General features: G+C 36.9%; 2 protein-coding genes and 1 non-coding gene across 5 annotated transcripts; all 3 read left to right on the top strand.

Moving 5' to 3' along the window:
* The first annotated feature begins 6 nt into the window (after nucleotides 1-6).
* On the top strand, nucleotides 7-4,252 carry LOC108821971 (tyrosine--tRNA ligase 2, cytoplasmic-like). 3 transcript variants are annotated; one of them, XM_057001137.1, is made up of 17 exons: nucleotides 7-96; nucleotides 181-467; nucleotides 559-655; nucleotides 929-1,034; nucleotides 1,127-1,209; nucleotides 1,300-1,448; nucleotides 1,622-1,727; nucleotides 1,840-1,914; nucleotides 2,046-2,061; nucleotides 2,203-2,278; nucleotides 2,375-2,909; nucleotides 2,982-3,087; nucleotides 3,176-3,258; nucleotides 3,347-3,483; nucleotides 3,583-3,688; nucleotides 3,825-3,884; nucleotides 4,008-4,252. In XM_057001137.1, the coding sequence occupies exons 1-17, from the start codon at nucleotides 82-84 to the stop codon at nucleotides 4,026-4,028; spliced, it is 2,058 nt and encodes a 685-aa protein (XP_056857117.1). In that variant the 5' UTR covers nucleotides 7-81; the 3' UTR covers nucleotides 4,029-4,252. The 3 variants fall into 3 exon arrangements, with proteins under 3 accessions (XP_056857117.1, XP_056857115.1, XP_018450477.1); XM_057001135.1 differs by lacking the exons at nucleotides 2,046-2,061; nucleotides 2,982-3,087; nucleotides 3,176-3,258; ... (2 more) ...; nucleotides 3,825-3,884; nucleotides 4,008-4,252 and having other exon boundaries at nucleotides 2,201-2,278; nucleotides 2,375-2,588; XM_018594975.2 differs by lacking the exons at nucleotides 7-96; nucleotides 181-467; nucleotides 559-655; ... (2 more) ...; nucleotides 1,300-1,448; nucleotides 2,046-2,061 and having other exon boundaries at nucleotides 1,705-1,727; nucleotides 2,201-2,278.
* Nucleotides 4,253-6,562: 2,310 nt separating this feature from the next.
* On the top strand, nucleotides 6,563-6,638 carry TRNAM-CAU (transfer RNA methionine (anticodon CAU)). Its single transcript has one exon. It is a non-coding gene; the product is annotated as a tRNA-Met (tRNA).
* A 1,588-nt stretch (nucleotides 6,639-8,226) lies between these two features.
* LOC108821973 (ethylene-responsive transcription factor 12-like) lies at nucleotides 8,227-9,099 on the top strand. The gene has a single exon (XM_018594976.2). The coding sequence runs from the start codon at nucleotides 8,337-8,339 to the stop codon at nucleotides 8,892-8,894; it is 558 nt and encodes a 185-aa protein (XP_018450478.1). The 5' UTR covers nucleotides 8,227-8,336; the 3' UTR covers nucleotides 8,895-9,099.
* The last annotated feature ends 2,462 nt before the right edge of the window (nucleotides 9,100-11,561 follow it).

Genomic DNA, 11,561 nt, shown 5'->3' with positions numbered 1-11,561 from the left:
ATAAACGATGATGAGCTGAGGGACCTTCTGGCCAAGAAGGCTGCTCCGGTTTGCTACGACGGTTTTGAACCATCAGGAAGGATGCATATTGCTCAGGTGAGTTATAAACTATTTATCTCCTTGTTTCGCTTCTGGTTGCGCGTTAAATAACTCTTGAGACTACTTGTAACCTTTTGGCAGGGACTGATGAAGATCATGAGCGTGAAGAAATTGACTTCTGCTGGTTGCCGAGTGAAGATTTGGATCGCGGATTGGTTTGCGGTTATGAACAACAAGCTGGGAGGTGATCTGAAGAAAATAAGGATCATTGGAGAATATCACAAGGAGATATTTCAGGCTGCTGGGATGAACAGTGAGAAGAATGTAGAGTTTTTATGGTCGTCTGATGAGATTAATGCTAGGGGAGATGAGTACTGGCCTCTTGTGATGGACATTGCCTGCAGAAACAGTCTCGCAAAAATAAAACGGTACACACACACGTTTTCATTTACGCTGCCTACTATCTGAATTGTTAATTAATGATGGGACCTTTATGTGTTTGTTTCTTGTTCCTGTCAGGTGTATGCCTATTATGGGTCATAGTGAGACAGATGAGCTGAGTGCAGCTCACATTCTGTACGTATGTATGCAATGTGCTGACCCTTTGTTCCTCCAGGTACTTTCTATATACACTTTGTTCCTCTGATCCATGCCATATCAAGTGCATGAGATTTTGGAGGCTCTAGACGATTTAATAAAGATTTTGATAGTTTAGGGGTCTGAATTTGTCTCTTTACAAATTTGGGAGCCTACATATATATAATATTTTTCAAAGATTTTTGGGGCATGAAGCGAATGTTTCATCCGGTTTTGGCCCATGGCCCGCTCTGATCAAGTGCATTGAACTTTTGTCTTTTGACTGTCGAAACGTATTCTGAACCTTGTGCAGGCAGATATTTGCCAGCTTGGGATGGATCAGCAAACAGTAAATCTGCTAGCAAGAGAGTACTGTGATGAGACTAAGAGGGGAAACAAACCTGTCATCTTGTCTCACCGTAAATTTATTTCTCATATCTGTTTGATATCTGTTATCCTGTGTGTATCTTTTAAATGTTTCTTACCATCTCCTAGTTGTGATGTATTTTAGATATGCTTCCTGGTCTTCTACAAGGGCAGACAAAGATGTGTACGAGTGATCCTTCATCTGCCATCTTCATGGACGATGACGAGGTAAAGTAGCTAGTTCCACACTAGTTAAGTTTTAAAAATCAGAGAGGAGTTTATAGTTATTGAATGGTGTTTAATGAGCATTACTTCTAGGCTGAAGTTAATAGGAAGATAAGAAAGAAAGCTTTCTGCCTTCCGAAAATTGTGGAAGGTAACAAATGCCTGGAATACGTCAAATACATCATCCTACCGTGGTTCAGTGAGTTCACAGTCGAACGAGATGAAAAGTTCGGCGGTAACAAGTGAGTTTTTAATATTTTTTGCTAGACCTTTTGAGTTTCTTTTTTTGTTTCTGGTTTATTCTCAGGCTAATTAGCTAGGATTATATACTTCCTTTAGTTAGATTTTCTCGTATATTATCTCTGTCGTTTTATCTAGCAGTAAGTTGCTAAATGAAATTCTATAAAAATGTCAGGACCTTCAATAACTTTGAAGATATTGCCGCTGACTACGAGAGCGGTCGGTTGCACGCTAAGGATCTGAAGGACGCTCTGTCGAAAGCATTGAATAAGATACTGCAAGTGAGTATTTCTTTCTGTAACAACAGAGTACGGTTATAGTATATTAGCAAACGTTTCTTCTATGTTTTTTTTTTTGGACAACTTTAATCTGTGATTTTTACGCATATTGCAGCCTTTCCGTGATCATTTCAAAACTAACAATCGTGCCAAGAATCTGCTCAAACAGGTCGAGACTGTGCTCAAACAGGTAAAGAAATCTATCTTTACAGTTAGAACTCATATTGGCCTCACCAATTACTTATGGCACTATTGATTGGACATTCATACTCAGCTTCTGAAATTCCCTCTTCTTTGTGGTTTGTCATGTCTTAATTGTAGGATCAAAAAACAACAGGTAAAAAAAAAACTTACAGAGCAAGAAGCTTCACTTAAATGTCAATTATGTCAGAAACCTCTCTAAATAAAACACTTTTTTTAAACCAGAAAAAGAAAAATTGGTGTAATCTCTGCATTTTTTTGTCTTGCTCTGCCAGAGTTATTCCAACGGCTCCATCCAAGGAGATGGAGGAGGCTCTTTCCGTCAACGCACCTTCCTCATCTGCCGGTTTACAGTGAGTAATCTTATTGTGGTTTCTTCTATTCAACTTATCCAAGTTTTTTAGCTATCGAATAGGTTTGTGAGTTGTGATTTACTATTATTAATCCAGGATGAGCGAAGAGGCAGAGAGAAAATACAATATTGTGAGGAGTATCGGCGAGGAATGCATACAAGAGGATGAGCTAAAGAATCTGCTATCCAAGAAGCCTACTCCAATCTGCTACGACGGTTTTGAACCCTCGGGAAGGATGCACATCGCACAGGGAGTGATGAAAGTCACAAACGTTAACAAACTGACGTCAGCTGGTTGCCAAGTGAAGATCTGGATCGCAGATTGGTTTGCTCAGCTGAACAACAAGCTGGGAGGTGACTTGGAGAAGATCAAAGTCGTTGGTGAATACTTCAAGGAGATTTGGCAAGCCGGTGGGATGAATCCAGAGAAAGTATCGTTTCTTTGGGCTTCAGAGGAAATAAGTAGTAAGGGAGATAAGTACTGGCCTCTTGTGATGGATATTGCTCGCAGAAACAACCTACGTCGAATCTTGAGGTGTGGGCAGATCATGGGACGTAGCGAGACCGAGGTTCTAAGTGCAGCGCAGATCCTTTACCCTTGTATGCAGTGTGCTGATATTTTCTTTCTTGAGGTACTTCTTGGTTCATGTACATATATGCTGTACTCACTTCTATGATTGATATTTATTGTTTGATCTATGTAGGCTGATATCTGCCAGCTAGGGATGGATCAGCGGAAAGTAAACATGCTAGCAAGAGAGTACTGTGATGACATTACGAGAAAAAACAAACCCATCATCTTGTCTCACCGTATGTTTCTTTGCATATTCTGTTTCTTGCACTGTGTTTCTCGTCTCGTGTTTTAACTGTTGTTAATTGTTTTTTTTCTTTTTTGCAGATATGCTTCCTGGTCTTTTAGAAGGACAGGAGAAGATGTCCAAAAGCAATCCATCATCTGCCATATTTATGGAAGATGATGAGGTAAACTGAACTTGACAAAAAAAAATACAGAGAATATTATTTTTTTGAAGGTATCTGACTTGTGTAGTGATCTTTTGTCTTCTTCTAGGATGCTGTTAGTGAGAAGATTAGCGAAGCTCATTGTCCAGAGAGAACTGTTGCAGGCAATCCATGTCTCGAATACGTCAAGTTCTTAGTTCTACCACGATTCAATGAGTTCGTGGTTGAAATTGATGGCGGTATCAAGTGAGTTGATGGAACTAAGTCTTGGCTGCATTACATAGGATTTTGATTAATCAACTTATCTCAGACTGATCTTTGAATTTTTTTTTTGCAAACTGTCAGGACCTTCACAAGCTTTGAAGATATTGCTGCTGACTACGAGAGCGGCGCGTTGAGTAATGAAGATCTAAAGAAAGCTTTGATAAAAGCATTGAATATAATGCTGCAAGTAAGTACTCTTCCCTCTGTGAATGATGATATGATATTCTCAACCTTCAATCTCTCTTTTGATGTTTTGAGTCCTATTAGTTTTTTATTATTTATATGAATGATATGCTTCTCTTATCAATATCTCTATGTCTCAGCCTGTTCGCGATCATTTCAAAACCAATGAGCGCGCCAAAAATCTACTGGAACAAGTCAAGGTAATAAAATGTTTCTCTACCTTGTGTGTTACGGTTTGATTAACCACATTGCTTGTATATTGACATGTATTATCCTCTTTGACTCTTTTGGTTTTGTCGTTTTTTTTACCTTGTTTGATTTAGCTGTTTAGAGTCACCAGATGAAGCTGCAAACGCAAAGAAGCAAAAACTTGTGTTCATCGTTGGAGCCTCGAGGATTTGAGTTACTTGCAATTCTATCGAGTTATCTTTTGTTTTGAGAAGAGCTGAACCTCATATATTGGTGCTTAAGAAACTAAACTTTTCATACATATACCGTCTCAGCAGACAAGAATTTTAAATTATAATATGATAATTGATAAGTGAAAAAAGGACTAGAGATTCTTGTTTCCAGCATTAGTGAAGTTGAGGAGACTGTTGTTGTGACCCTTGTTCATCGTTTAGCTTGGTTTGAGAATACTATGCATATTACCTTCCTCCTCGCTGCTTCACATGTTGGTTCGTGAAAAGGAGATTTGGTTATGGCGTAAAACTCCTAACATGTCTGTACTCCGTAGCTTGAGATAGCGTAGTTGGACTGACATTTTTGAACCAAACACTCAAACTTGGGAGCCTTTTACCTGATCCGGAGCCAAGATCCAATTCAATGAAAGCAGAAGTGAAGACACGGACTGAAAACTTCTCGTTGAGAGCAACGAGAATGGCTTTGTTTAATTTTGATCTGAAAGAACGTAAATGAGACTGTAAACTGGGACTTTGCGAGAACTTTTTTTTTTTTATGAAATGGACTTTGCAAGAACAATAATTGAGAAGTATGCGATATAAAATGAATATGTCAATGTAATAGATAAATGTGTCGGTGGTACGACGCAAAGCTTAAAAATGGGAAGAAGTTAGAGGTCTGTCAGTGTTTGAGTAGTAATATTCTTTGTGGTTCACTGTCACACACGTAAGTTAGAGTTTAAGCAATTTTTATAGGATATATATAGCTTCGAACACTTATTTTACGGGATATATATACGGTTGTTCAGGCTGGGTCTAGTAGCGTTTAGGATTGAGTCTACAAATTTGTAGCCAGTTTCAAACATGTGGTGTTATACGAACATGTAGCCACCTGGCCAGTGGCCATGCAGTTCGGTATGGAGAATTTTTTGCCGACAAGTGGTGTGATTATATCATTGAGAAGTCACTGTCTACTCCCTCGTATGAATTTGGAGAAAGTGTCATTTACGTTCTTTCAGATAGGTATATATATGGATAACCAACTTCATATGTTTACGCTCTCTGATATTTCCCATTTCAAAACTGACGCTATATATTGTATGCTACATTGTGTAACTGTGTTACCAGGGCATCATTGCTTAAAAAAGATTTATCAATTTTATGTTACATTGTTATAGAATACTGGAGAGGCCCAAGGTCCATGAGCTCTGATTTTGTGTAGATTCACAGATCTTTGGTACTTGGATTCTTTTTCACAGTTAACATCTTTGGTACTTGGATTCTTTTTCACAGTTAACTTTCATAATGATCTCAACTTCAGTGATTGTGGGCCATCACTGTTTTGTGTGTCAACATTTTGTTTTACTTGCCTCTGTTGGAGGATCGCTCTTTTAATTCCCCCCAAAGAAAAACAATGCTATACTTTTATTGAAATAGCTAGGTATGGTGGGAAACTTTTAATGTTAGCATGTCGTAAATCCATTGGTCCTGGATAAGAATCATGCTATAATTTTAAGTATATTGAGAGTTCATGAAATGCGAGGAATCAAGAGACATCGTCATCTTCATGATTTTCATATGTTGTGTTGTAAAAAAACAACTCTGGTTCTGTAGGTAGTCAGCTTGAGGATCCTTTGTCTTCTCTATCTCTCTCTCTCTTTAGAGCTGTCTGCAACATAAAAACTACAGTCATATAAAGCTCCAAGAAACACAGAGTCACGTGAACATGAAAGCCAAAAACAGCATTTTTCTAAAATTTTCTCCGAAATGATCATTTTCTTTTTGGTGGTGAGCTTCTTTTTCTTAATTTAATAAAGCAATGCAAATAGTACAACTTTGTCAGAAGTCAGACACAAAGAGAGTTCGTACGTGTGCAAATTTTGTTAGATATGAACGAAAGCATTTGTCCAGTCAAAACAACAGAGGCCAAGCCTTGTCACGTGAAAGGAAACAGAGTTGGCGAGTGTTTCTAACGCCACTTATTATTTATTTTTTAATTTCGTTTTTTTGGTCGAATTTTTACTCATCTCTATTTTCATATATAAATAAAAACCCTTTCTTACAGATCTCCTTCTTCTTCTGCATTATATTGTTTTCCTGCATTTGTAATAGAATAGGTTCTTCTTTCTCTGTGCTATATCCCAAAGGCTTTCATTCGTAGCATCAATCAAGTCAGTTTATGAAGGGAAATCCGTTGAACAAATCACTCCGTGCCTCCCCTCAAGCACGACAGATTGACTTTGATAAGCGCACTAGCTGACTACGAGATCAGTCTCACCTCGAGTTCGACTACGGAACGGAACCCCACCCGTGCTTATCGATTGATAGAATAATACGTATATAAGAAGAAGGCTGCTTTGTGGAGTGATCTTTCTCGAAATGAATTAAGTAAGGGCGCTATGTTCAGATTCTGAACCAAAGCACTAGTTGAGGTCTGAAAGCCTTATGAGCAGAAGTAATAAATACCTCGGGGAAGAAGCGGGGTAGAGGAATTGGTCAACTCATCAGGCTCATGACCTGAAGATTACAGGTTCGAATCCTGTCCCCGCACTAAGTAAGGGTTTCATTCTGCATCACTCTCCCCGTCGTTCTCGACCTCGCAAGGTTTTTGAAGCGGCCGAAGCGGGAAGTGACAATACCGCTTTTCTTCAGCACATTTTGGATGATTTGAGCGAAAACGGAGTACAAAGTTCAGCCTTTAAGGAGGCTATGAATCAAATAGGGCTGGTGGCGCAGTCCCCACTTGACCAATTTGAGATTGTCCCATTGATTCCTATGAATATCGGAAACTTCTATTTCTCATTCACAAATCCATCTTTGTTCATGCTGCTAACTCTGAGTTTTTTCCTACTTCTGATTCATTTTATTACTAAAAAGGGAGGAGGAAACTTAGTCCCAAATGCTTGGCAATCCTTGGTAGAGCTTCTTTATGATTTCGTGCTGAACCTGGTAAAGGAACAAATTTTAAGATTTTGAAATAAATTGAATTTCAAGACAGTTAGTCTAATCAACCAAGCTAGACCATGGTTGAGGCCGGTTATTAGTTTCTATTGCAAGGTTTTTGCACTATTGGAAATGTATAATTTAAGTGCATTTCTTTAATAAAGAAAAAGAAAACCCACAAATTGTATTTATAACTTCGGTCAGAGGTCACACCAAATGGCTAATTATTTTGGACAAAAAGAGAAACATAATCAGTCAGAGCTACACATAGAGTAGTTGTGTCAAGCTACTTTATTTAATGATCTTCTTCTTGTATTCTCGTCTTCCTCCATCATAATCACATCATAGATATTGGTGCCAATGAAAAGAGTAAAGATCATAGAAGGAAGTCCAAAATAGAGTGAGGGCTAAAGCAGTAGAGATTGCGTCAGCATTCCTATTGCAACAGGTCCAGTCAAAGAGGCGGCCCATTATCTTTTCTTCTTCGTTAAATACAATTATTTCTGTAAAAAAATCTTTGATAACCAGTTGGTTAATTCTTATTTCTAAATGGTGCCGGTGAAAAAGCATCGAGGTTATTTTACGATTAGTGAACCTGAACTGACATTGGTTCACCTTTGTAAGCCAGTTTATTATGTTTACTGTTCCCCATGATCGCATCAAATGTTAAAAATGGTTACATTTGTGCAAAATTCAACCACAATTTTACCCCAAAAAAGGGAAAAGAAAATCAACCACAGCGTAGCCTCCGCAGTGCACAGACTTGTGTTTCAAGTTTGAACCACAAAATAGTTTTGACTAGATATTCTTGTTCTATCCCTAAAAACAGACTAAGAAACTTTTTGAATGATGTACTTTTCTGGTAGTATGTAGGTGCCTAGGTGGTGACTCGGTACTATAATATGCCATAGCAAAGTCATCGATCAATATATACCCATCGAACGTATGGTTTGTATTATTTACAGTTTCAAATGAACCATACAATCAGTTCTGTGCTACCTTTTTTCCTCAAACAAGCAAAAGATCGAACGGTGCTTGATTCTTTTAAAACGCCGGAGAAACCCTCGATCCTAGACATAAAACAGTTAACGTTTGGGAAACAAATGTTTGCTTATTTTAATCGTCAAAGAAGCCGAGGTATACAGGTGTCTTAAGTGGGCCTCACATTTTTCTTTTCCTTTTAAACACACTCTCTCTCTCGTTTGGGTCAACAAGTCAACAAAACAAAAACTCTCTCTTCTCTATCCCTATCTCTCTCTCTAGATTCTCTCATTTAGCTCTTTCTGGAATCTCTTGAGATTCTTGAGAATGGCGTCGACGACGACATGCGCGAGGGAGGTGCACTACAGAGGAGTAAGGAAGAGACCGTGGGGCCGTTACGCGGCAGAGATTAGAGATCCTTGGAAGAAAACTAGGGTTTGGCTTGGAACTTTCGACACTCCCGAAGAAGCTGCTCTCGCTTACGACGGCGCCGCCCGTTTCCTCCGTGGTATCAAAGCTAAGACTAACTTCCCTCCTCCTCTCTCTCTCAACCTCAACCTCAACCTCAACGACTTTCCTCCCGCTCCCTCCGCGGATAACCACCACAGCCAACACCACTGGTTCCCTGCTCCTCTCTCTATCACCGACAATCACCACCACCACCGAGTCTTTCTCCGAACTGGAGTGCTCAACGATAAAACCTCCGATTTCTCCTCTACAGAAGCAGCGCCGCTTTACTTCGCCAACTCGCCTGACGTTGCCACGTCATCGTCTCGAGTGTTTGAGTTTCCGATAATGAGTTCTTCTCCTTCCTCCTCCTCCTCCGCAACGGCAAGACGTGGCTTAGCCATTGATCTTAACGAGCCGCCGCCGCTTTGGTTGTAAAACATACAGATGAAACGGAGACAACGGCGCCGTTTGAGCACTTTCGGTGGAACTATTATTGTTTTAACTTTTAATTTCTTTTTTAGCAAATATCTTTTCTTAGAGTAGTATGAGTAGTTTCCTTTTCAACTTGTCTTTTTCTTTTTGGTTATGTAAGAGATGGAGATTTGTTAATTGATCCATGTTGCGGGAAAAAAGAAGCTCTTAATTATTAGCACAAGTTTGAACACTCACAAGCTCTTAATTGCTAAACTGGTTTCGAAGGATTAGAAAATGGATCTTATTGTGAATCTAAAGAGTAGATTTCATGTCGTGAATTGTTACGACCGTCGCTTATGTCGGTTTCGAGGGGATTTTTTAAATCTTATTGTGTTCTGTCTATGCCGTGTCGTGGAATACGGACTGACTTGTGTAAGCTCTGCGTACTGTTTTGACTCACGCGCCTTCTAACACGACAAAAGACTGAGAAAGAGAGAAACAGACAAAAGATATATAGAGTCTAGAGACTTGTGGTGGAGAGAAATCAAACAGAGCAAGCGTGTGACGTTGGACACTGCCATTTTCACTTACAGACAATAAATGTATTATCAGTTTGACTGTTTGAGTTTGTAAATACCTTCATTTACTTCTAAATATTTTTTATATAGGAAATTGCTATTTTAAGAAATCATCATATTATATAGGAAATGAATAGAGTAATTTCTTTTAACTAGAAATTTAGACCAGTTCGAACTCATTTCTATAATTTTCTAAAAAAATAAAAGCACTCTTTTACAGAGAAAAGTATAAAAGTGTTAGGATAATCAACCTACCAATAAATAAAGAAGATACTCATTAACCAACGTAATCAAAGCCCAACATCGGATATAAATCATATACAGAACAATTCAAAAGTTTTTTTCCTGAGGAAGGGCCTAGAACAATTCAAAAGTTCGTTTAGAAACTTTTTGTTTGTTCAGTTCAAAAAAAAAAAAACTTTTTGTTTGTTAGTTACAACAACGATTGCACTTTTTTTTTTTTTTTTTTTGAAAAAACAACGATTGCACATTTGATGCTTGTTTTATCAGATTTCTAAGCGATTTACGCGACTACAAAACATTATGTGATGGATCATTGAAAGTGTTAGTCGAAATGTAATAACTAACCCAAGTTCATCGTTATTAAAACTGTTTTTACGTTTAGAGTAGTCTTTTATCATACTACTTTATAAGAGACTTGTGACTGAACTACCATTTAGTCATATATGACAGAGATCAAAAATTACATGCGGAGAAATAATGAAAAGAGAGCACTAAACTATGAGCCTAATTGAACTTACACGTCTGGTATTTATGAGGACGTACATGAGTTTTTCGTGATATTAAATTAACTTAATTTTCTTTTGTCTATTTAAAGACCCCACGCGCCGTCGCCTGACTTTTACTTCAAATTGTGGCGCGGCAGTGGCCGACCATATTTTGTAGGTGCTTCGCAGTCATGCATTTTGCGTGTATATATGGTTCGAAGATATGTCCAAAAGGAGTCCCAAGAAAAGACAATCCGTGGTTTTGGTAATTTTCGGTTTCTAATTATAATTTTGAGTTTAAACTTTTGAGGTATTTCTGTATTTGGTATCATAAAATTAGCTATAAGCCGGATCTCTTGCATAATTCATCTGGCTCAATTTTTCTTCTAGACGGAATTGTTAATATTTCATCTTCTTAGAATATTTCTAAAAGACATTCTTTAATTTTAAATACTAAATTTTTTGTTTACCAAAAGAAAATTTTAAAATTTCAAATTTGAAGTTTGGAGTAATGAAACTTGAAATATAGAGCGTCATTATTCAAAATTTCAAATTTGAAATTTCATATTTTTCATTGAATTTTGGTCCTTACGTTTACATTATATTTATAATTCTTAAATATTTTGTTCTTTAATCTTTTTAATTCTTCAAAATTTTATAAATGATAAATATTTCAAAGTTTTTTTATAATTTTAATTTTTACAAATAAAACTAAACAAAAACTTTAAAATAAGTTTTTTTTTCAAAACTAGATTTAGATAACAACAATATTAAAAAAGAAACTTAACAAATGCAATAATTAATCATATATGAAAGTTACGAAGATAGATTTATAGAATAATGTAGTATTTTACTTGTAATTTAATATTTAATTATGTATATCTATGTAAAATTATATATTTTGATGTATCATTTTGTTAATTAATATTTCTATAATATTTTTATATGTGTGATATTTGTTTATAAAGTTTTATGAATTTAAATTAAGTATCACAAATATAAAGAGCATAATATAAAATTCTTTTAAAGTTGAGTTTGAAGTTTTGTTTTTCGAAAAAACTAATATAAAACTTCAAATATGAAGTTTTGTAAACTTCAAAATATAGTGTTTTGGAGATGTTTTTCCTTAAGCTAAATAAAAAATAGATTATTGCTGACACTAGACAGAAAATTTGTTGTTGTTTTTTCTTTTTTTGCCACTGGAGTGGAGGGCCTGAAGGCTGTGGAGAAAATTTCGACAAGTAATTTCAATGTATATGTATGGGCCAAAAGATCTGATGGGCAGTTAAGCAATGGAGGTCCAAATTCAGTATGCATTTATCTCTCAGTACAAAAACATATGAGATATAAAAACATGACCCATACAATGCCCTCCGAGTCAA

This window comes from Raphanus sativus, unplaced genomic scaffold (assembly GCF_000801105.2).
Source record: "Raphanus sativus cultivar WK10039 unplaced genomic scaffold, ASM80110v3 Scaffold3286, whole genome shotgun sequence".
Taxonomy (NCBI): Eukaryota; Viridiplantae; Streptophyta; class Magnoliopsida; order Brassicales; family Brassicaceae; genus Raphanus; species Raphanus sativus.
Note: the sequence above shows the minus strand (reverse complement) of the source record. Positions and strands in the feature narration are given on the sequence as shown.